Source organism: Heteronotia binoei, chromosome 4, assembly GCF_032191835.1.
Source record: "Heteronotia binoei isolate CCM8104 ecotype False Entrance Well chromosome 4, APGP_CSIRO_Hbin_v1, whole genome shotgun sequence".
Lineage (NCBI taxonomy): Eukaryota > Metazoa > Chordata > Lepidosauria > Squamata > Gekkonidae > Heteronotia > Heteronotia binoei.
In genome coordinates, this window is record NC_083226.1 from 185,563,830 (window position 1) to 185,588,442 (window position 24,613).

The 24,613-nt window shown below is 52.1% G+C and overlaps 1 protein-coding gene across 1 annotated transcript; it reads right to left on the minus strand.

Moving 5' to 3' along the window:
* Positions 1-655: 655 nt before the first annotated feature.
* On the minus strand, positions 656-23,456 carry LOC132570032 (proline-rich protein 36-like). Its single transcript, XM_060236472.1, has 6 exons — positions 23,406-23,456; positions 17,224-17,380; positions 14,878-15,018; positions 11,476-11,764; positions 7,048-7,174; positions 656-1,970 (listed from the first exon to the last, which is right to left on the minus strand). The coding sequence occupies exons 3-6, from the start codon at positions 15,003-15,005 to the stop codon at positions 931-933; spliced, it is 1,584 nt and encodes a 527-aa protein (XP_060092455.1). The 5' UTR covers positions 15,006-15,018; positions 17,224-17,380; positions 23,406-23,456; the 3' UTR covers positions 656-930.
* Between the last annotated feature and the right edge of the window lie 1,157 nt (positions 23,457-24,613).

The window sequence follows — 24,613 nt, forward strand, 5'->3', positions numbered from 1 at the left end:
TGGTACTCCCATCTCTTTAAGGACTTGCCACAGTTTGTTGTGATCCACACAATCAAAGGCTTTAGCATAGTCAATGTAACAGAAATAGACATTTTTCTGATACTCCCGTGCTTTCTCCGTAATCCAGCGAATGTTGGCAATTTGAAGATGAAGAAGATATTGGATTTATATCCCGCCCTCCACTCCGAAAAGTCTCAGAGCAGCTCACAATCTCCTTTACCTTCCTCCCCCACAACAGACACCCTGTGAGGTGGGTGGGGCTGAGAGAGCTCTGCCGGAAGCTGCCCTTTCAAGGACAACCTCTTGCAGAGCTATGGCTGACCCAAGGCCATGCTAGCAGGTGCAAGTAGAGGAGTGGGGAATCAAACCCGTTTCTCCCAGATAAGCGTCCGTACACTTCACCACTACACCAAACTCTCTCTCAGTTTGATTTCTAGTTCCTCTACCTCTCCGAAACCCAGCTTGAATTTCCTATAGCCATCTAGCCTCTGTTGAAAAACTTCCAAGGGAGGTTCTCCAGGGAAGGGGGACTAGAGAAGAAAGTGGGGCGGGGCTTCCAAAACCCCCTGGCCTGGCCCCCCTGGGATTGGTCCATCAGTGCCTGATTCTCAGCCCCTTCCCAAGAACTGCCCAAGATTCCAAGAAGGGCCAGAGCTAGAAAGTCAGCACCAGGAACTTTTATTGATTAAAAGCCGGAACACGGCTTGAAAGGATTAGAAGCCAGAACAAGGTACAAAAGCAGACAGTTCCCAGTGGGGCATCTCATAAAAAAAACCCCTCCCCCATCCCACCCCCACCCACCCCAGTCTCTCAAAGCAGCCCAGGCACAAGGAGAGGCCAACAGAAGCAGCCTGCCAGCAGGACTGTTGGTTCCGGTGCTCCCCACCAAGGCAGCAGAGGGCAAGGCAAAGGCGAGGGTGGCTGCCACCGTCAGGAGTCAGCTGGGGGCAGCTGCGGCCGTGGCGGGGACGGGAGACCGGGGCTGCCACCGAGAAGACACTGCAGCTGGGGAGATGGGTCAGCGGAAAGGGGTGGGGAGAGGCACTGCAGGGGAGCCCCTGGGGGGCAGGCTGCCGGCAAGTCCTCCTCAGCGGCCAGCCAAGCCAAGGAGGAGAGGAGGGTTGTGGCAGAAAGGCCCAGACAACTCTCCTGAGGGGCCTCGGGCAGCGAGGGGGGCTTGGAGTCTTCTTTGGTAGCCGAGGGCAGCTCTTGGACCTCCTCCAGCTCCCAGGGGGAGGCAGCGTGAGGAAGCGGAGGGTCTGGCTCCAGAACCTCCTGAGTGAGCAAGAGGGCTAGAGCAGCAGCTGAGTACGATTCGTCCTCCTGAGGGGCTGTGTCACCGGTGGAGGAGGGCGACTGGAGCTCCTCCAGCTCAAAAGAGGCCTCCGGGCACTGCCAGGGCAAGGCCTCTGCCGATCCAGAAGGGACGCCACAGACGACCACCGGAGTGACTGGGACGAGGAGTAGAGCTGGCCCTGGGGGGGCTGTGGGGAAACCCAGGCCAGGGCTGCCCTCCTGCCAGAGGGGCACCTGAAGAGGGTGTGGGGGGCTCCATGGGGAAGGGAACAGGGCGGGGGGAGGAGGCGAGGGATACGGAACCAGCTGGCAAGCCTCAGGGGTGGGGAGCAGTGCGGGGTGTTCAGCCGCAGAAGGCGGCAAAGGGGGAGCTGCCAGGAGGGGCGGGGGCATGTCCAGCCTGGGTTGGGGTCTCCCGGCTACTTCCGGCTGCTCTCGTTTCATGGCGAAAGAACCCATTCGGTACACCACACATCGGTAGCCCTCTGAGGCAGCCACATCCTTTGCCCCTGGCTTTGCTGGGCCACCAGCCTGACAAACAATCCTTTGGCATGGCTGGAGCTCCAGTCCGGTGAGAAGGCAGTCTGGGTCGCGGTCCCTCTGGCCAGTGGGGCTCCTGAGGCACGAGGGCAGGGCGGGGCGGTCTCCGCTTCCCTCTGCACTTCTCTGGGGCCCTGCGAAAGGGGAGCAGAGAGAGGGGTAACCACTGAGGAGGGAAGTTCTCGCCTGTGAGGGCGGTGCGGCTCTTTAGAATCATAGAGTTGGAGGGGACCTCCAGGGTCATAGAATAGAATCATAGAGTTGGAAGGGACCTCCAGGGCCATCTAGTCCAACCCCCTGCACAATGCAGGAAACTCACAAACACCTCCCCCTAAATTCACAGGATCCTCATTGCTGTCAGATGGCCATCCAGCCTCTGTTGAAAAACCTCCAAGGAAGGAGAGCCCACCATCTCCCGAGGAGGAAGCCTGTTAGAATCATAGAAGAGTTGGAGGGGACCTCCAGGGCCATCAAGTCCAACCCCCTGCACAATGCAGGAAACTCACAAACACCTCCCCCTAAATTCACAGGATCCTCATTGCTGTCAGATGGCCATCTAGCCTCTGTTGAAAAACCCCCAAGGAAGGAGAGCCCACCACATCCCAAGGAGGAAGCCTGTTCCACTGAGGAATCACTCTAATGGTCAGGAAGTTCTTCCTAATGTTGAGCCGGAAACTCTTATGATTTAATTTGAACCCATTGGTTCTGGTCCTACCTTCCGGGGCCACAGAAAACAATTCCACACCATCCTTTAGATGACTGCCCTTCAAGATGGTGATCCTATCGTCTATTAGCCACCTCTTCTCCAGGCTAAACATCCCCAGCTCCTTCAACCTTTCCTCATAGGATTTGGTCTCCAGACCCCTCACCATCTTCATCGCCCTCCTCTGGACCCGTTCCAGCTTGTCTAGATCCTTCTTAAAATGTGGTGCCCAAAACTGAACACAATACTCCAGGTGAGGTCTTACCAGAGCAGAGCAAAGTGATACCATCACATCACGTGATCTGGACACTGGTCTTCTGTTGATGCAGCCTCAAATTGCATTTGCCTTTTTAGCCACCGCATGTGGGGGGCACCGCCCCCTGACTCCTGGGCAGGGCCCCCTGACTTGCAGCCTGCTCTTTAAATCTTTTTTTTTTGCCAGAAGAGAGCTTATGAGAAGCAGCAAAGGTGCCCCCTGACTTTTTAGAAAGTCCCCTGACTTTTAAAATCCTGGCTACGCCCCTGGACCCCACCCCTCCTCAAGCCCCTAACTTGATGTATAATGTATTTTTATGCTGTGAGCCGCCCTGAGCCTGCCTTGGCGAGGAGGGCAGGATAGAAATATAAAGTTATGAAATATAAAGTTATTATTATTATAAGCCCTCCCCTCTCCGGTCTCCACCCCCCAGAATCCCCAGGTATTTCCCAGCCTTCCCTGGGGGTCTGAAGGTCTCCTGGAATTGCTACTGGTCTCCAGTTCCCCTGGAGAAAACGGCCCCTGGAACCACATTCGTTCCTGTTGAGTTCCCCAAACTCTGCCTTCCACAGGCTCTGCACCAAAGACCCAGGAATTCCCCAGTTCAGAGCTGGCAACCCCATTCCCCAGCCCCTTTGCCTACATCCAGCCTCCTCCCAGAAAGTTTGGGACTCCTCCTTCACAGGATCTTGCCCCTGGCCATCTCACCCTCCTCTGTTCCAAGCGCTCCATCAGCCAAAAGCCGTTCCTGAAGCACAGACCGGACTGCGGTGTCCGGCTCTTCCTCCGCCAGGGGGGCCGAGGCTCGGCTGGCCCCACACGCACTTCCGGTCAGCCCCTGCTGCCTGGGCTTCCTTTGGCCCACCTTCAGCACACACTTGGTGGCCTCCCACTCCAGGATGGCCTGCAGCTCCTCAGAGAAGGCGGTGGGGCTCAGCAGCCCCTGCAGCCGGGCATTGATGTAGCCGTTCAAGAGGGAGTTGGCTTTGGCACGACACTGCTCGGGAGAACGCCAGACGCCTGCTTGTCTCAGGACCGCCGACAGGACATGGGCACAGAGGGGGAGGCTAGAGGCAGGGCTGGCGGCCACCTTCCAGGCCAAGAGCAGCCTCTTCTCTTCTTCTGGGGACCAGGCTGGGCAGGAAGAAGGGAAGGAGGGAAGAGTTAGAAGCAGCAGCCGGCGCACAGGGAGCAGGCTGATTGAGGCTCCCCTATAGCCCCCACCCAGGACCTGGTAACCTTGTGGAAGCAAGAAGTCTATTCTCTGGCTTGCATCCACGCTCCTTCCTGATTCCTGATCCTGCCCTGCTTGAGTTCCTTGGCACCCTGACCTTTTGGCCTTTGGACACTGAACTCTGATTCCGGTTATTAAATTTGCAGATGATACTAAATTGGGAGGGGTTGCAAACAGAGTAGAAGACAGAAACAGGATACAGGATGACCTTGACAGGCTGGAAAACTGGGCTAAAACCAGTAACATGAATTTTAACAGGGATAAGTATAAAGTTCTGCATTTAGGTAGGAAAAATCCAATGCATGGTTATAGTAGTCTGTGCAAAAAGGATCTAGGGGTCTTAGTGGATCATACGCTGAACATGAGTCAACAGTGTGATGCGGTGGCTAAAAAGGCAAATGCAATTTTGGGATGTATCAACAGAAGTATAGTGTCCAGATCACATGAAGTGATGGTATCGATTTACTCTGCTCTGTTAAGACCTCTCCTGGAGTATTGTGTTCAGTTTTGGGCACCACATTTTAAGAAGGATATACAAGCTGGAATGGGTCCAGAAAAGGACAACAAAGATGGTGAGGGGTCTGGAGACCAAGTCCTATGAGGAAAGGTTGAAGGAGCTGGGCATGTTTAGCCTGGAGAGGAGGCGGCTAAGAGATGATAGGATCACCATCTTCAACTACTTGAAGGGCTGTCCTATAGAGGATGGTGTGGAATTGTTTTCTGTGGTCCCGGAAGGTCGGACCAGAACCAATGGGTTGAAATTAAATCAAAAGTGTTTCTGACTCAACATTAGGAAGAACTTCCTGACCATTAGAGCGGTTCCTCAGTGGAACAGGCTTCCTCCTTGGGAGGTGGTGGGCTCTCCTTCCTTGGAGGTTTTTCAACAGAGGCTAGATGAGCATCTGACAGCAATGAAGATCCTGTGAATTTAGGGGGAGGTGTTTGTGAGTTTCCTGCATTGTGCAGGGGGTTGGACTAGATGACCTTGGAGATCCCTTCCAACTCTATGAATCTATAAGGGGAGTGAATTTAGGGGGAGGTGTTTGTGAGTTTCTTGCATTGTGCAGGGAGTTGGACTAGATGACCCTAGAGGTCCCTTCCAACTCTAGGATTCTATGATTCTAAGGTGAGTGGGGAAGCGGTCTCTGCCTTTCGTCCTTCTCAACAACTGGCGGCAGTGAGTTCCACAGGCCTATGGATGTTCTTGCGCATTCCCAGGCAGGTGCAAGAGGCAAACTTGACCAGCATGGCTCAGACTAGCCAGATCTCAGCAGCTTCCGGCACCTAAGCAGGGTTGGCTCTGGTTAGTCCTTGGAAATCTAGGGCTGCCACGCAGAGGCAGGCAACAGCAAGCTACCTCTGAATGTTTCTTTCCTTGTCATATCATGATCCTGGGCCTACTGTGGCCTACAGGCTGCAGAGAAGCCTGCTAGGAGTTATTACAGAAAGCCTACATTTCCCAGAATCCTCTCTGCCCCTCTGATTGGGTAGCAAGGTTCTGGAGGGAAACTGGCCCAGAGAGGGACGGGATGTGGGAGGAGAGCATAAAAGGGCTAAGTACGGACAAGGTGTGTTCTTTCCTGGAGAGGCTGCAGGCAGGAAGGTTCTGTCTAGAGAGGTTGCAGACAGAGAAGGAGCGCTCTTTGGAGCAGGCAGTGGGAAGATCCCTCGCCCAAAGGAAGTGGTGAGTTTTGGTATTAGAGTAGGGACTTTCTAGCTAAATGTGTCAAGGCTTTTGTTTATTTGCACCAACCTTTACTGTTTCAGATTAACTATAGCACTAAATCTTTATCACCCACTTGTTTTTAGAGCACTAATAACAAACTTCTTTTTCTTATTATACTGCCTGGGTTGTCACGTCTCCTTGGTCACAGTTAAGAGGCGTTTATTAATCAGGAAGACGAGGGTGGTTGGGTGCTCTGGGCCCTCCCATGCAGACCCTTCTTAGAGTGGGGGAAGCCAGTAGAAGGCTGTGTGACAACCCAACGGAGTCTCTGTTCACCAGCTGTGGCATGATGGCCCTTTCCACCCCCAAAAGAGAGAAACTAATGGGCCATCCCACAAGCATTAGGACCCCTCCCTCCCAACTCCAGTTCACAGGGGGCAGAATCATAGAAGCATAGAGTTGGAAGGGTCCTCCAGGGTCATCTAGTTCAGCCCTGCACAATGCAGGAAACTCACAAACACCTCCCCCTAAATTCACAGGATCTTCATTGCTGTCAGATGGCCATCTAGCCTCTGTTGAAAAACCTCCAAGGAAGGAGAGCCCACCACCTCCCAAGGAGGAAGCCTGTTCCACTGAGGAATCGCTCTAATGGTCAGGAAGTTCTTCCTAGTGTTGAGCCGGGAACTCTATTTGATTTAATTTCAACCCACTGGTTCTGGTCCTACCTTCCGGGGCCACAGAAAACAATCCCACACCCTCCTCTATAGGGCAGCCCTTCAAGTCCTTGAAGATGGTGATCCTATCACCTCTCAGCCGCCTCCTCTCCAGGCTAAACATCCCCAGCTCCTTCAACCTTTCCTCATAGGATTTGGTCTCCAGACCCCTCTCCATCTTCGTCGCCCTCCTCTGGACCCGTTCCAGCTTGTCTAGATCCTTCTTAAAATGTGGTGCCCAAAACTGAACACAATATTCCAAGTGAGGTCTAACCAGAGCAGAATAAAGAAGGGGGTGATCTCGGGACGCGAAGAAGACAAAACCCCCGGCAGGGAGAAGAGAAGGCCATGCAGATGGGAGAGCTTGCCTGTGCAGAGGTGCCCTCATGGGTTAGGACATTCTAGTTAACGGGAGCAGAATGGCCTCCTAGTTCCTTAACCAGGCTCATGCCTCACGTCCGAGCAGCAGTTTGCCAGAAAGCAGATGCCAGAGTTGTGCCCACACACAGACACACAGTGCAGCTCTGGTACGCTCCCCGCGGGGCCATGATTAAGAGGAGCCGGCGGAACTTCCCCCTCCCTCTCGGCAGCTGCCACGGAAGGGGCCATTGGCAGAAGGCCGCGCCAAGTCCTACCCACCTCCTCCTGCGCTGCAAAAATCCAGCTTGTGATTTATAAGGAAGGCTTCCAGAAGCTGCCGGAGAGTCATGCCTTGGAGGGTCCCTCCGCTGTCCTCCCAGATCTCCCAGCCCCCGAACCAGGGCATCTGCAAGGGAAGGAAGCGGAGGAGAAGCTGGAGCCAGTGGGGCCTTGCCAGCAAAGTCGCTTCACGCTGCTGCTGCAATGAAGGTCATCGCTGCGGTCTATGCCAGATCACCTGCCCTCCTCCCCGTCCCCAGACAGCCGCGACCTTTGCCGTGCCCACCCTCCCCCTTACAAGCCGACAGGTGAGAAGCAAAACGGCCCTGGCTGCTCCAACTCCCTCCAGGGGAAACCTGGAGGCCTCCAGGAGACTGACCTTTGGCCCTAAGGGCACTTGTCGACTGGAACATGGGCAGATTCAGATTATTATTACAGTACATAACCCATAGAGACAATTTAAGAAGCCCATCCATTCAAATCAGATGTACAAAGTGCTCAGACTTTTAGGCATGGTTGTTACAGGAGAATAAAAGTATTTGGAAAAAAAAGGGAGCTTTGCAAAAAAAAGAAAAAATTTAAGATACACAAAGAGGATAAAAGCTCAGTTTCAAAGTCCCTCCTTACAAAATTGTCACGAATTTTCCTGGCAGCTGCCAGAAATCTGGTGCGATCATACATAAATTGGGGGTTAGAGTCTGCTAACAATAGATTTCTAGTTTTGGAGTCCAAAAGGCACCGGCATCTCTCTAGCAAAGGGATGAATATACTTGACATGTTTGCTTTTTGTATAGTCCACACTCAAGCAAAACATTTCCACTTTCTCTGTACAGCTAGGGCAAACCCCCTCCGCCATTGGCACCTTCCGTTCCTATAACAGCCTTCTACAGCTGCAGATTGCACTGGGCCATAGAAAAGGCTCTTCTGTGAGATGGCATTGCTAGAGTTGAAAGGTAAGGGGCTGGATTCCACCATCTCTAAAATCCGCCCTGGCAATGCCCACTGGGCTGGCCATACCAACTGGCAGGCAGAGGGAGGCACCCAGGGGCACCCAGCAAAAGAAGCAATTTGGCAGAATTTCTTCCCAGCATTTGGTGGCAGCCGAGAGGCTGAGTGGCAGAGCCTCCGGAAGTCACCGGGGTCAACAGTCGCCAAGTAACACCAAACAAAGCAGCAACACAGTATATGACAGTAAAAGAACAACCAGCAGCTGTGTACAAAACACACAACAAAGAAATATAAACAATGTAAAGTCTCTCTTTGTTGTCGCTGTTCTTTTGAAGACAATACCAAATGCACAGCATACAAAAAGAGCCCAAAGGAAAAGGACCCACAAAACTCAAAATTCAAACGTCCAGAAACGACTTAGTCTTTCAATCCTCTTGCTTAGTTCTCCAGCAGGTGCATAACGGAGATGTACTCAAGTGGTCTTCGTTGGTGTCAAAGGGGAAAGTACAGCAATTTGGCTCTACGAGGAAGCATTTCTATCCAAAACGTGATCCAAAAGTCGACTGGCACGTCAAGGAGAATTGCCCTTGGAGCCTGAATCCTTAAGGAATTTGGATACCACAGAGAATTGAACAAGAGGATTGAAAGACTAAGTAGTTTCCGGACATCTGAATCTTGAGTTTTGTGAGTCCTTTTCCTTTGTGATTTTTTTGTATGCTGTGTATTTGGTATTATTTTAAAACTAACAGAGACAACAAAGAGAGACTTTATATTATTGAGGTTCAATTCCCAGGAACAGGCAGCAGGTGATGTGAAAGGTCCTTTTTTGCTCTAAGACCCTGGAGGGGGCTGCAGGTCGGAGAAGCCAACTGCCTGGAAAGCCCAAGGATCCAATTTAAGTGAGGGCAGCTCCAAGGATTTGTTTCCTGGACTTCTGGGGGGGGGGGGCAGGTGTTGATGGTCAGAGATATGGTCTAGACCAGGGGTGGCCAAACTGTGGTTCGGGAGCCACATGTGGCTCTTTCGCACATACTGTGTGGCTCTCCAAGCCCCCACTGCCCCATAGGCTGGCTTGGAGAAGGCATTTCTCTCTTTAAATCACTTCTTCGAGCCAAGCCAGACTTTCTACCTCTCCCCCCCATCTATTGCCTGCCTCCTTGTCTTGCATCTCTCAAAACAGCTGATGTTCATGTTTTGCGGCTCTTAAACATCTGATGTTTATTCTGTGTGGCTCTTACGTTAAGCAACTTTGGCCACTCCTGGGCTAGACTCTTGGTCTAGAGACTGTAAACCGCTCTGAGACGCCTTCAGGTTGGGAAGGGCAGAGTATAAATCCCTTCTTCTTCTCCTCGGTCCCTCCGGGTCAGCCTTGTCTACTCAGACTGGCAGCAGCTCTCTCTCCAGGGTCTCCGGCAGAAAGAGGCCTTTCATGCATTGCCTCTTGCCTGGTCCTTTCAACTGAAAGATCCTGCCGGGGACTGAACCTGGGACCTTCTGCATGCCTAGCAGATGTTCTTACAGCATCAAGAAGGGGTTGGATAAACATCTGGAGCAAAAGTCCATCAGTACGTCTTAGCCACAGGGTCTAGATGAAACTCTATCTGGAGCAGGGATGCTCTGTATTCTTGGTGCTTGTGGGGGGGCACAGTGAGAGGACTTCTGGTGTCCTGGCCCTACTGATGGACCTCCTGATGGCACTTGGTTTTTTTGGCCACTGTGTGACAGAAGAGTGTTGGACTGGAGGGGCCATTGGCCTGATCCAACATGGCTTCTCTTATGTTCTAATCTCTGGGGCAAGTGATGCTCTGTATTCTTGGTTTTTGGGGGGCACAATGGGTGTCACGTTCTCAGGGTGCAGGCAGGCAGGAGTCCAAAGCCAGTCCAGGGAGTCAAGCAGGAGCCAAGTCACCAATGCAGAATCACAAACCGGAATCAGAAGTCGATGTCCAAAGGCCAAAAGGTCAGGGTGCCAAGGAACTCAAGCACGGCAGGATCAGGAAGGAGCGTGGATGCAAGCCAGAGAATAGACTTGTTGCTTCCACAAGGTCCTGGGTGGGGGCTATATGGGAGCCTCAATCAGCCTGCTCCCTGGGTGGCAGCGACTCTACTAGAACTCAGGGCTGAGAGATCTGAAGCATCGGCGTGCCTCATGTCTTCGCTCTGAAAGTTCTTTCCGGAGCCTGCTTCAAACTCTTGAGATGGGAGGAGGAGAGCTTGGAGGAGATTGATCGTCAACAGCTGACACTGGTGACTGGAGAGTGATTGATGGGCCACCTGCTGTTTGTTCAGCTGAGGAACTGGCTGGCAACTCTTCCAGGTCTGTTAACCCTTCCAGCTCCTCCTCATCAGGGCTCCTGACAGCAGGAGGGCTTCTAGTGTCCTGGCCCCACAGGTGGACCTCCTGATGGCACCTGGGTTTTTTGGCCAGAATCAGATACTTAGTTCAGCTGGTGGAACCAATTGCCAGAGGAAGCGCGGGCCTTGGGGAATCTTGGCCACGTCCGCAGGGCCTGCAAAACCATCCTCTTCCAGCTGGCCTTTAATTAACATGGAGCCCGCATGGTAGATGGGAGGCCGTCGCCCTGCAAAATGGAGTGATGCAATATTTCGACCTTCGTATCAAATGAAATGAAATGCTGTTTTCCATTATTGGAATGTATAATTGCATTGAATGTGCTATTTTATAGGATGTATTGCTTTACTACTGTGAAGTTTTCTGTTGTGAGCCGCTCTCAGCCTACCTCGACGAGGAGGGCAGGATATAAATCAAATCAAATCAATCAGGGGTGGCCAACGGTAGCTCCCCAGATGTTTTTTGCATACAACTCCCATTGGCCATGCTGGCTGGGGCTGACGGGAGTTGTAGGCAAAGGTGTGAACTTATTTCTCCGTTCCCCCCCCCACCCCCTGTATTTTATATTATAAAATTGCCTTTACTAGAATTGTCAAAACTAATAAGACAATTTTAACAATAGATTTATGCTATAAAATTTTAAAATCTGGATGATGTTTAGTTTAGACATAATAATACGGGGCAATTTATGTAAAGAAAGTATTGTAGAACTAAGCTTGTATTTTTTTGAAAGAATTTTTTATGCAGAACAAGGTCAAACTGTATTGTGCTCTCTACTCCCCCTACTCCCTACCCTCGATCTTTTTGAAATCAATACAACTTTTGAAAACTAGGGAGTTGTAGGCAAAAAAAACATCTGGAGAGCTACCGTTGGCCACCCCTGAAATAAATCATGGTTAGTACCGTCCCCTCAAACCGGCAGCAGCTGTCTTAGGCAGAGAAAGGTCTTTCCCATCACCTCCTGCCTGGTCCTTTTTGACTGGAGATGGCAGGGATTGAACCTGGGCCCTTCCTGTCCCAAGAAATGCTCTCCCACACTGACGATGCATGGGTCCTGCTCCCCCACACCCCCACCCACCATCACAAATATATTCTTTGTGCAGAAAGGCGGGGAGGGGGCTACTCACTTCCCGGCTGGCGCCCTGCATGTTGTCACCCTGCATGGCTGAGATGGGGAGAAAGACCACGTTGCTGGGGTTCCTTCCCAAACGCCAGAGATGAGCAGAGACCTTGCCGACGATGGCTGCGTAGCGCTGGCCACTGTACGGCGGGCTGGTGGCGTCCATCTTGTTCACAGCCGAGCACGAGCTGCTGCGTGGGCAGGCGGCAGGCGAAGGAGATCTGCTTCTTGAGCAGCCTCCAGTTGGCTTCCAAGTCCCTTGCGGCGGCCGAGACCAGCAGCAGCACGCAGACAGGCTGGGGAGGTCCGGAGGGGGGAGAGACTGAGAGACCCTGGTCAACAACCTCAGCCAGCAAGCGGAGGGGAAGGGCCTCCCACCCTCCCTTGCGTGGGCAGAAAAGCCAAGTACTCCCTAGCAGGGGTGGCGTCCTCATCCCCCGAGATGGGGCAGCTGCTCAGGCCAGCAGGGTTTCTGGTGGGGCCGCCTGCTGTTGACCCCCCCCCCAATCCCTCTTACAAGCTCTCCTTCCAGCTGCTGCTGTTACTGAGGAAAGGGCTGCAGGTGGCTGGCAGCACAGCCAAGGACATGCGGACAGGTATTATCATCATCACCATGAGGAGGAGGAGGAGGAGGAGGAAATTGGATCTATACCCCGCTTGTCAGTCAGAATCTCAAAGCTTCTTCCGAGCTTCTTTCCCTTCCCAGAACAGACCTCGTTGTGAGGCAGGTGGGCTCAGAAAGCTTTGACCGAGAACTGTTCTTGAGAGAACAGCTCTGAGAGGATTTGTGACAGACCCAAGGTCACACCAGCAGCCGCCCGGAGCCCGCCAGGGGAAGGCAGGGTATAAATTTGATAATAAATAAATAAATAAATAAATATATAGAGGAGGAGGAGGAGTGGGGAATCAAACCTGGTTCTCCCAGCTTAGAGTCCACACCACACCAAACTGGCTGACAGATCATAAAATCATAGAATTGTAGAGTTGGAAGGGACCTCTAGGGTCATCTAGTCCAACCCCCCGCACAATGCAGGAAACTCACAAACACCTCCCCCTAAATTCACAGGATCTTCATTGCTGTCAGAGGCCATCTAGCCTCTGTTGAAAAACCTCCAAGGAAGGAGAGCCCACCACCTCCCGAGGAGGAAGCCTGTTAGAATCATAGAAGAGATGGAAGGGACCTCCAGGGCCATCTAGTCCAACCCCCTGCACAATGCAGGAAACTCACAAACACCTCCCCCTAAATTCACAGGATCTTCATTGCTGTCAGATGGCCATCTAGCCTCTGTTGAAAAACCGCCAAGGAAGGCAATACTGAGAAGACAATACTGAGTTTGATGGACCAAGGGTCTGATTCAGTATAAGGCAGCTTCATATGTTCAAGGAGAGCCCACACTACCTCCCAAGGAGGAAGCCTGTTAGAATCATAGAAGAGTTGGAAGGTGCCTCCAGGGTCATCTAGTCCAACCCCCTGCACAATGCAGGAAACTCACAAACACCTCTCCCTAAATTCACAGGATCTTCATTGCTGTCTGATGGCCATCTAGCCTCTGTTTTAAAAACCTCCAAGGAAGGAGAGCCCACCACCTCCCGAGGAGGAAGCCTGTTAGAATCATAGAAGAGATGGAAGGGACCTCCAGGGCCATCTAGTCCAACCCCCTGCACAATGCAGGAAACTCACAAACACCTCTCCCTAAATTCACAGGATCTTCATTGCTGTCTGATGGCCATCTAGCCTCTGTTTTAAAAACCTCCAAGGAAGGAGAGCCCACCACCTCCCGAGGAGGAAGCCTGTTAGAATCATAGAAGAGATGGAAGGGACCTCCAGGGCCATCTAGTCCAACCCCCTGCACAATGCAGGAAACTCACAAACACCTCCCCCTAAATTCACAGGATCTTCATTGCTGTCTGATGGCCATCTAGCCTCTGTTTTAAAAACCTCCAAGGAAGGAGAGCCCACCACCTCCCGAGGAGGAAGCCTGTTAGAATCATAGAATCATAGAGTTGGAAGGGACCTCCAGGGCCATCTAGTCCAACCCCCTGCACAATGCAGGAAACTCACAAACACCTCTCCCTAAATTCACAGGATCTTCATTGCTGTCTGATGGCCATCTAGCCTCTGTTTTAAAAACCTCCAAGGAAGGAGAGCCCACCACCTCCCGAGGAGGAAGCCTGTTAGAATCATAGAATCATAGAGTTGGAAGGGACCTCCAGGGCCATCTAGTCCAACCCCCTGCACATTGCAGGAAATGCACAAATACCTCCCCCTAAATTCACAGGATCCGCATTGCTGTCAGATGGCCATCTAGTCTCTGTTGAAAAACCTCCAAGGAAGGAGAGCCCACCACCTCCTGTTCCACTGAGGAATCGTTCTAACGGTCAGGAAGTTCTTCCTAATGTTGAGCTGGAAACTCTTTGGATTTAATTTAAACCCATTGGTTCTGGTCCTACTTTCTGGGGCCACAGAAAACAATTCCACCCCATCCTCTATACCCAAAGTACCAATGTTGCCAGATCTTTAATTAAGCAAAGAGTTTGTGACATTGAACGCCACTGCCACAAACTCTTTGCTAGAAGGGCTTTTACTCTTGCCAGGTGCGATGTTATGCCATCTAAGGTAACAGAAGGGAGATATTGAAGGACCCCACACAGTGACAGAATCTGTACATGCCCCATTGGTGAGGTGGAAACACTGAAACATATTCTAAATTCATTGTCACCTCTATAAGGCAGCTTGGGACAAGACAATTCTCCCTATTTTGGAACAGTCTAAGGTGCTAACAGATAAGATATCTCTGGGGAAACGCCACCAATCACTAGAGCGACAGCGAGGTTTTGCACCCAAGTGATCAAAAAGAACAATAGTGTTAAATCAAAGGAGTTTTCTCTTTTGGTGTAGACTTTGTGGAGCCATTACAAATAACTACTGCTATATTGTTGTATTATATGGAGGAGAAGAAGAAGAATTGCAGATTTATACACCCTTCTCTCTGAATCAGAGACTCAGAACAGTTTACAATCTCCTATATCCTCTTCCCCCACAACAGACACCCTGTGAGGTAGGTGGGGCTGAGAGGGCTCTCACAGCAGCTGCCCTTTCAAGGACAACTCCTGCGAGAGCCATGGCTAACCCAAGGCCATTCCAGCAGGTGCAAGGGGAGGAGTGGGGAATCAAACCCGGTTCTCTCAGATAAGAGTCCGCACACTTCATCACTACGCCAAACTGGCTCTCACAGAAGCTGCCCTTTCAAGGACGATGTGAGGGCTATGGCTGACCCAAGGCCATTCCAGCAGCTGCAAGGGGAGGAGTGGGGAATCAAACTCAGTTCTCCCAGATAAGAGTCCGGACGCTTAACCACCACACCAAACTGGTTCTTGGGGAGGGGGGAAGAGAAGAGAAGTCTCTTACCCGAGACACACGTGGCAAGAAGCTGCACTTGGAAGAGGTGGCAATGCTGACCACGAACTTGGGGCTCTCGTAGTGGCGCCAGGGGGCCCCCGCCTGGGGCCTTTGGAGGGATGCCAGCAGCTGGGCATGGGCCGGATTCATCTGCGCAGTAAGGAAGGGAGGGAGGGGCAGCACAAGAGACAGGGAGCACCTGCCAGAGTTTTGGGCTGCCGGCCTTGAGAGAGGGGGAGCGGAAGTGGGAGACCTCAGCAGAGACTCAGTGCCAGACAATCCCCCCTCCAAAGCAGCCATTTTCTCCAAGGGGCTGGTCTCCGTTGTCTGGGAATAAGCTGTAATTCTGGGAGATTTCCAGCCCACCCCCCAGGAGGTTGGCAGCCCTCATTACGACTCGCACAACAGTTCAAATTGTGCAAAATAGGGAGGGTGGGCAGAAAAGAAGGGTATAAACGAGATCTTGGCCAGAACAGAACCTGGGATGATAAGGCAGGAAAGCAAAGGACACGGCAAGAACCAACACCGCCACGGCCAGGTCAGAAGGAAGCCGATGCACCAGCTGGCACAGGAGAGGCCCGGTGTCCTGGAGGCTGGCTGAGGGGGCGGTTCAGGCCTTGTGGGCTCTGCTGCTCACCCCCGACTAGCAGCAGGCCCAACGAGACCACCGTTGGTGTTCTTCAGGTCACCTGTAGGCACTTCTGCCATGCCCACCTCATCTGGGGAGGCATCACAAGGAGATGCTGCATGGTCTGGCCCCATAGCAGCCCTCTGCTCGCCCTTCCTTCCTTCCTTCCTTCCTTCCTTCCTTCCTTCCTTCCTTCCTTCCTTCCTTCCTTCCTTCCTTCCTTCCTTCCTTCCTTCCTTCCTTCCTTCCTTCCTTCCTCTTCTTTCTTTCTTTCTTTCTTTCTCTCTCTCTTTCTTCCTTCCTCTGCCTTCTTTCTCTCTTCCTTCCTTCCTTTCTCCTCCTTCCTTCTTTTCTTTTTTCTCTCTCTTTCTTTCTCTCTCTCTCTTTCTCTCTCTCTCTCTCTTTCTCTCTCTCTCTCCTTCTTTCTTTCTTTCTCTCTCTTTCTCTTTCTCTCTCTCTCTCTTTCTTTCTCTCTCTCTCTCTTTCTCTCTCGCTTTCTTTTTCTCTCTCCCTCCCTCCCTTTCTCCCTCCCTTTCTTTCTTTCTCTTTCTTTCTCCCTTCCTTTCTCCCTTCCTTTCTCCCTTCCTTTCTCCCTTCCTTCCTTCCTTCCTTCCTTCCTTCCTTCCTTCCTTCCTTCCTTCCTTCCTTCCTTCCTTCCTTCCTTCCTTCCTTCCTTTCTCTCTTTCTCCCTTCCTCTTCTTTCTTTCTTTCTTTCTCTCTTTCTCTCTCTCTTCCTTCCTCTCTTTCTTTCTTTCTTTCTTTCTCCCTTCCTTTTTCCCTTCCTTTCTCCCTTCCTTCCTTCCTTCCTTCCTTCCTTCCTTCCTTCCTTCCTTCCTTCCTTCCTTCCTTCCTTCCTTCCTTCCTTCCTTCCTTCCTTCCTTCCTCTTCTTTCTTTCTTTCTTTCTTTCTTTCTTTCTTTCTTTCTTTCTTTCTTTCTTTCTTTCTTTCTTTCTTTCTTTCTCCCTAATAGTTGTTAGCCTCCTTTCTACCTCACCCCACTCCAGGCTGCTAAAGGTATAAGCAAACGGTTCTAAACACACTAAGACATCTTAAAATCTCCATTAGGACTGGCAATACATCTAAAAATCTGGATTGGTCAACAAGACTGTTTTCTGCTGCCTTCTGAAATCTGAAAGTGAGGGGGACAGGCACACCAACAAGTGAAGGTTGTTCTATAATCGTGGGGCCTTCACTGAAAAAGCCCTCTCCCATGTGCCCACAGGAGAAAAATACGTTTCTTTGGTTGATCTTTATTTCCTCTTCCTGTGATCTTAATTCAGGGGCAGGAAAATCTGGGAGAGGACAGTTTTTCACCCTCCCAATCCCAACATTTTGTATCCACATGCCACGCCACGCGTGGCTTTAAAGGACAAAACGAAGAAGACTGTAGATCTATACCTCACCCTTCTCTCTGAATCAGAGTCTCCAAGTGGCTCACAATCTCCTTTCCCTTCCTCCCCCACAGCAGACACCCTGTGAGGTGGGTGGGGCTGAGAGGGCTCTCACAGCAGCTGCCCTTTCAAGGACAACCTCTGCCAGAGCTCTGGCTGACCCAAGGCCATTCCAGCAAGTGCCAGTGCAGGAGTGGGGAATCAAACTCAGTTCCCCCAGATAAGAGTCCACACCCTTAACCACCACACCAAACTGGCTCTCAATCAGTGCTTAGTGGCAGGTAGGCAAAGGGCACCAGAGTGGGGAGGCTGCCATGCCCCTCCTGAAGAAACTACCTGTTCCTGGAGTGTCTGCTTCACCTGGGGCGACAGGCCCCCCCACTTGCAGAGAATTTGCACAGCCACTGCAGATTTCCCCGTGCCATTCGGACCCAAGAGCAAGATCTCGAGAGGAAACGCCTCTGTGCCTTTCGCTGGCGAGGGCAACTCCTGGCTGTACAGGGAGAGAAGACCATAAGGGGGAGGGACTCTTCCCGGGATGAACGGAAGGAGCCAGAGAACATCCAGACTGGTCCAGGAGACACACACTGCCGTCTTCCCCATGCAGTGCCAAGGAAGAAGAGGGAGACAGTGCCCATCTAGAGGCAATGGCTGAGATACCCCAACCAAAACAGGTCATGGCCCACTCTCCATAGAGGGCAAAAGGACAGGTGCAGAGGGCCTGCCCAGCACCGCTGTAGACAATGTGCCAGACACACGCGAGGAGGGGAAGGGCTCAGCTGACCTCTCATTCTTTGCCGACCCAAAGGAGCCCAGGCAAGCGACAAGAGTCTCTGCTATTAAGTATTGGACAGGCCACAAGAGCGTAAGAAGAGCCCTGCTGGATCAGACCGGTCTATCTAGTCCAGCCTCCTGTCTCACACAGTGGCCACCCAGTTCCACTGGAGGGCCAGCAACAGAGCAGAGAGGTCGAGGCCTTCCCCTGAGAAGAACATCAAAAGAGCCCTGCTGGATCAGACCAGGGAGGGTCCATCTAGTCCACCATCCTGTCTCACACTGTGGCCAACCAGTTCCTCTGGAGGGCCAACAAGAAAACATAGAGGCCAAGGCCTTCTCCTGAGAAGAACATCAGAAGAGCCCCGATGGATAAGACCAGTGAAGGTCCATCTAGTCCAACCTCCTGTCTCACACAGTAGCCAGCCAGTTCCTCTGGAGGGCCAGCAACAGAGTACAGACACGGAGACCTTCCCCTGATAAGAACATCTCAGAAGATCCGTAGTGGATCAGGCCATTGAAAGTCCATCTAGTCAAGCCTCCTGTCTCACACAGAGACCAACCAGTTCCTCTGGAGGGCCAACAACAGAGCAGAGAGGCCGAGGCCTTCCCCTGAGAAGAACCTCAGAAGAGCCCTGCTGGGTCATACCAGTAAAGGTCCATCTAGTCCAGCCTCCTGTCTCACACAGTGGCCAGCCAGTTCCTCTGGAGGGCTAACAACAGGGCAGAGAGGCCGAAGCCTTGCCCTGAGAAGAACACCAGAAGAGCCCTGCTGGATGAAACCAGTGAGGGTCCATCTAGTCCAGCATCTTGTCTCACGCAGTGGCCAACCAGTTCCTCTGGAGGGCCAACAACAGGGCAGAGAGGCCGAGGCCTTCCCCTGAAAAGAACCTAAGAATAGTCCCGCTGGGTCAGACCAGAGAGGGTCCATCCAGTCCAGCCTCCTGTCTCACACAGTGGACAACCAGTTCCTCTGGAGGGCCAACAACAGGGCAGAGAGGCCAAGGTCTTCCCCTGAGAAGAATAACAGAAGAGCCCTGCTGGACCAGACCAGTGAGGGTCCATCTAGTCCAGCATCCTGTCTCATACAGTGGCCAATCAGTTCCTCTGGAGGGCCAGCAACAGGGCACAGAGGCCAAAGCCTTCCCCAGCCATTGACCATGCTGGCTGGGGGTGATGGGAGTTGTAGACAATAAACATCTGGAGAGCTACTGTTGGCCACCCCTGTTGTAGACTCTTGGGCCATTCCTCGCAGGGGCAGGGAACAGTGGCTCTCCAGATGTTTTTTGCCTACAACTCCCATCAGCCCAGCCAGCATGGCCAATAGCTGGGGCTGATGGGAGTTGTAGGGAAAAAAACATCTGGAGAGCCAACGTTCCCTACCCCTGCGGGGAATGGGCTCCAACCCCCTCTGGCCTCTTCCAGTTCTGCCATGTCCTTTGGGAGATCTGGTGACCAGAACTGTACACAGGATTCCAAGTGAAGCCGAAGCATAGATCTATACGGGGGCATCACAATTTGGCCTGTTTTACTCTCAGTCCCTTTCCTAATAATCCCAAACACAGAGAGGCAGGCTGGTCAATAGTTCCTGATCATTTGCTGCATTTAAAAAAAACTATTGGCCCCACTGATGGACCTCCTGATGGCACCTGGGTTTTTCGGCCAGTGTGTGACAGACAGAGGGTTGGACTGGAGGGGCCACTGGTCTGATTCAACATGGCTTCTCTTATGTTCTCATTGTCCCCCACCCTTGCCCTAGGAAACCCACATAGCCAAAAGACACTAAGAACTCCTTTTTATGTTGTCAGTTTCCAGCTGTGGCCTGGAGACCTCCAAGAATTCCAAGAGACCTCCAGCAGACTGCAGAGATCAGCCCCCTTAGAGAAAATGGCCATTCTGGAGAGCAGAATAGGGATGTGCAAAAAAAAAAAAATTGGTATTACACGGATTCGGAAGTATACGGGGGGAAAAAATTCGGAATCCCCGTATACTACTGAATACCGTATTCGGAATAGCCGCATATACGGTAGATGCGCGGCTATTTCCGAATATACGGCCCTATTATACCCTATGGGCCATTGAAATCAATGGCAAATAGGGTATATTTGAAGCCGCCTGGAGGGGAGGGGGTTTGAGGGAGAGCCCCCAAATTTGCAGGGGACCTGCAGGGGACTCTCCCCTCCAACCCCCCCAAGTCCCAAAAAGATTGGGCCAGGGGATCCCATTCCAGGGGCACCCAAAGAGGGTGCCCCTATTCCATCATTATACCCTATGGGCCATTGACATCAATGGCAACATAGGGCATAATTAGAGGCTACTGGGGGGCAGGGGGTTTGAGGCAGACCTGGCTGCAGCAAACCCAGATGCCAGCTCTCCAGCCCTGCCCCAAACAACACGGGGAGAGCTGGCCAACCACAACAAGCCTGCTGGCTCTGGGTCTCTCACCCAGGTGCCAGCTTCCCTGCCACAGAACACATAATCTACAGATGCCAGCTCTCCAGCCCTGCCCCAAACAACACGGGGAGAGCTGGCCAACCACAACAAGCCTGCTGGCTCTGGGACTCTCACCCAGGTGCCAGCTTCCCTGCCACAGAACACACAATCTACTCTATAAAAACAAGAAAGTGACCCAGCCCACACAGCCCACACACACCCTTGCCAACCCCCACACCAACCAGAGGTAATTTAAAAAAACCAAAACAAAACCAGCAGAATCACAAAAGGCCAAGCAACTCAAGTGTTTAAAAAGTGGCCTTTCACCAATAAGAAAACTTAGGCCAAATCAGTCAACAACACCCCCACCCCCAAACCAGGAAAAGTGACAACAGGAAAAAAAGGCCAAGCAAAGCAACTCAAGTTTTTAAAAAGTGGCCTTTCACCAATAAGAAAACTCAGGCCAAATCAGTCAACAACAACACCCCCACCCCTAAAACAAGAACCAGGAAAAGGGGGACAAAAGTGGCCTTTTAAACAATGAAAATTAGGCCAAACAGCACCCCCCCCAATAACCTGAAGAGAAAAGTAACACAGCAGCAACACAACACAGCAGCAACAAATCAAACACTGAAACAGTAAAAAAACTCAACTTTTAACAATACAGGAACTTCCCCCCCCCCCCAAAAAAAAACCCCTTCACCCTAACCCCAAGAAATCCAAGCCACCCAAATCAGGAGAAGTAAAAGGACACTGCACTTTTAAAAGTCCTCTCACTAAATTAAGATATGGGCAAATTAGCAAAAAAACCCCACCCCACCCCAGGCCCCCACCCCCAGCAGAACCTAACCCCAACCCCAACCCCAACCCCAAATAGGCTACCCTACCCACCCAGTACTCACCCACACACCCAAATCTGGACAAGTAAAGGGACTCTAGTCCTTTTACCAACAAAAACTAAAACAAGAACCCCAAAACTGTCTTACCTTGTCTTCTCTAATCCAGGGAAGTCTGGTAAGGCTGAGTGAGAGAGCAGCAGGCAGCAGCTGAAGCCAAGGGCCAGCCAGCAGCAGCACAATCTCTCTCACACCAACCCACATACACCAACACAGCAATGGAGGAGTCCACACAGCCAGGAAGACTCCTTAAAAAGGTTCTCTGGCCCTACAGAGAGCAATTTCAAAAAATAGCACTGCTCTCTGATTGGCCAGACAACAGTGCTTACTTGGATACCCAAGTAAGCAAAAGATCAAAATAACAACAATGTAGCTGATGGCTGGGCCATCAGCTACACAACAGCCCTGCAAAGCATGCATTTGCAATGCATTTTGCAAATGCATGCTTTGGATTGGCTGTTGGGGCTCCTCTTCCCCCTCCCCCCCCTCCCTGATCCCAGGGAGGCTATGGGAGAGGCGGGAAGAGGCCACTAAAGGCGGGAAAGTAGTCAAGCAGCTCCACTGAGGCTGCAGAAGCTACTTTCCCGCCTTTTCCATTGACAGCCGTATACTTCAGAATAGCTATTTGGCAGTATACAGCGAGCCGTATTCGGCTGCCGCATAATAGGCGGCAATGGGAATCGGCTACGGCCAATTCCGTATACAGCCGAATCAGTGTTGATTCGGCTGTATATACGGTTCGGCCGAACCGAATGCACATCCCTAGAGCAGAATACAAAGTATTATACCCCCGCTCCTCCCCAAATCCCACCTTCCTCAGCTCCACCCCCCCATCTCCCCCCCAGTCCCCCAAAGAAGCACCATGCGGCAGCACAGGAAATATCATAAAGTTGGAAGGGACCACCAAGGTCATCCAGTCCAACCCCCTGCACAATGCAGGAAAGTCACAAACACCTCCCCCTAAATTCACAGGATCTTCATTGCTATCAGATGGCCATCAAGCCTTCAAGGAAGGAGAGCCCACCACCTCCCGAGGAGGAAGCCTGTTCCACTGAGGGACGACTCTAATGATCAGGAACTTCTTCCTAATGTTGAGCCAGAAACTGATTTAATTTCAACTTGTTGGTTCTGGTCCTACCTTCTGGGGCTATAGAAAACAATTCCACACCATCCTCTAGATCAGGGGTGGCCAACGGTAGCTCTCCAGATGTTTTTTGCCTACAACTCCCATCAGCCCCAGCCATTGGCCACCCCTGCTCTAGATGACATCCCTTCGAGTACTTGAAGAAGGTGATCCTATCACCTCTCAGCCGCCTCCTCTCCAGGCTAAACATCCCCAGCTCTTTCAACCTTTCTTCATAGGACTTGGTCTCCAGACCCCTCACCATCTTCCTTGCCCTCTTCTGGACCCGTTCCAGCTTGTCTAGATCCTTCTTAAATTTTGGTGCCCAAAACTGAACACAATACTCCAGGTGAGGTCTTACCAGAGCAGAATTAGACCTCACCTGGAGTATTGTGTTTAGTTTTGGGTACCAAAACTGAACACAATCCTCCACAATACTCTTCTGTGCCTTAGGGATGCCAACTCCAGGTGTGGACATAGAATCATAGAATCCTAGAATTGGAAGGGACCTCCAGGGTCATCTAGTCCAACCCCCTGCACAATGCAGGAAACTCACAAACCCCTCCCCCTCAATTCATAGGACATACCTGGGCATTGGAGGGTGCAGTCTGGGAGAGCAGGGCTTCGGAAGGAGGGGCATTGCTGGAGGGGATCGTGCCGTGCAGCCCAACTTCCAAAGCAGCCATTTCCAGAAGTGGAACGAATATTTTAAATAAGTAAATAAGTGCAGTATGTAGTCTAGTCATCGGTTGTAATTTCAGCTTTCCAGCCCCAGCCTGGAAGTTGGCAACCCTATGCAGCTGGCCACATCCACCTTGGAGGGGGGGGGGGGTGAATCATCCCTTCAGCAAGACTGATCAGGAAGCCCTTCTGCTCCCCACCAGCTCCCTTCCAGAGAGCACCCCTCTCCTCCACCATGGTGCGACCCTCTTCCCCCCACCCCCCCACCCCGCCCTGCCCGTTCTTTCTCTGCTCGGCTCCAGCAGGACTTCTGCACCTCTTGCAGCTGCACAACACACAGCAGCTCGACAGCAACTCCAGAAGATTCCCAAGGACAGCAGCTCAACAGGGCAGGCTGGCAGGCTCCTTGGGAGAATTCTGCTGGCTGAACTCTTGCCCGTCACGCTCCTGTTAAAGACACAGGAGTCCTACTAGGAAAAAAGAAACAGCAACCAAAAAAAGATGCATTGGCAGCGAGAGAGAAAACCCTCTCTTTTGCGTCCCTTCACGGCCAGCGAGGACGGTGCCCTGCTCAGAGGAACAGCCTCTTCTCTCCCCACCCCCCATCTCACCTAGACATGTGTGAGCCACCACAAGCAAGCCCTGGATAAAGACACCTCCATGGTTACTCCGAGGGAGGAAACTTTTTATTCCCAGGGAACAGAGGGAGGCCACACCCAGCATGCCTCCAGGAAGGGGTAGGGAGCAGTGGCTCTCCAGATGTTTTTTTTTTGCCTACAACTACTGTCAGCCGCAGCCAGCATGGCCAATGGCTGGGGCTGATGGGAGTTGTAGGCAAAAAGCATCGGGAGAGCCACTGTTCCTACCCCTGCCCTAGGGGACTGGGGGGAGCCTCAGCCAATAGAAGCAAGAGAGGCTTGGCTCAGTAGCTCTGCTGTGCGATTGAGAGAGCCCGGCAAAGCAAACTATTCCTCCCCCCCCTTCCTTCCCAAGGGAGGAGCCTCAGCCAATGGAGAAAATAGAGACTTTTCTCCGTACCTCCTGTGCAATTAACTGAGCAAGCCTTGCAAAGCAAACTTTGATGCAGAAGGAAGCAGATGACTGGGGCTGATGAGAGTTGTAGGCAAAAAAAATCTGGAGAGTCACTGTTCCCTACCCTTGCCGGGAACTCACTGGCCCTGCCCTCTGCAGAGATTAGCCTCCCCTCAGCTGTGGGCCTGGGGGGCCAGAGCAGTCCTCTCTCCCTGGGGCAAACAGGAGTCAGGCCCTGGAGGCAGTGGCTGGACACAGCTGGGGCATTCTCAAAGCAGCTGGGGCTGCCTCCACGAAGCCACCTGTCCCTTGAAGGAGGTCCACAAGGTGCAGGTGACAGAACCCTGCAGCCAGCAGGCGAACTGGAGCGGGTCGCAGAGGCCAGAGAATCCCAGTCAGGTTCCTAATTTCCACAGCAAGGGGGTTGCGGAGCTCTCCCAGAATTATCATGGGGCCCACCCAGGTTGTGATGGGCTCAGCTTCTGGAAAAAAGAATTCTGTGCCAAACCTGGAGCGGGGAGGGGCTTGATTTGAGGACTGGTAAAAACCACCTGCGGTACATGTAAAAGCCCCCCCAGGGAATTGGGCCTTGGGTTATTTCAATTGGTTGTTCACAGCCAGTTACTAATTCAGCTCCTTGTTCTCTCCCTTCCCACCCCTGCACTTAGAATCATAGAATAATAGAGTTGGAAGGGACCTCCAGGGTCATCTAGTCCAACCCCCTGCACAAGGCAGGAAACTCACAAACACCTCCCCCTCAATTCACAGGATCTTCATTGCTGTCAGA

What these genes read in the sequence shown, in the direction of transcription:
- LOC132570032 (XM_060236472.1), bottom strand. Translation starts at nt 15,005, where the DNA reads ATGCCCAGCTGCTGGCATCCCTCCAAAGGCCCCAGGCGGGGGCCCCCT. An exon ending in TGCAGGGCGCCAGCCGGGAA is followed by an intron (nt 7,175 to 11,475) that starts GTGAGTAGCCCC and finishes CTTCCCTTGCAG; the next exon opens with ATGCCCTGGTTCGGGGGCTG. An exon ending in TTTTTGCAGCGCAGGAGGAG is followed by an intron (nt 1,971 to 7,047) that starts GTGGGTAGGACT and finishes CCCCTTTCGCAG; the next exon opens with GGCCCCAGAGAAGTGCAGAG.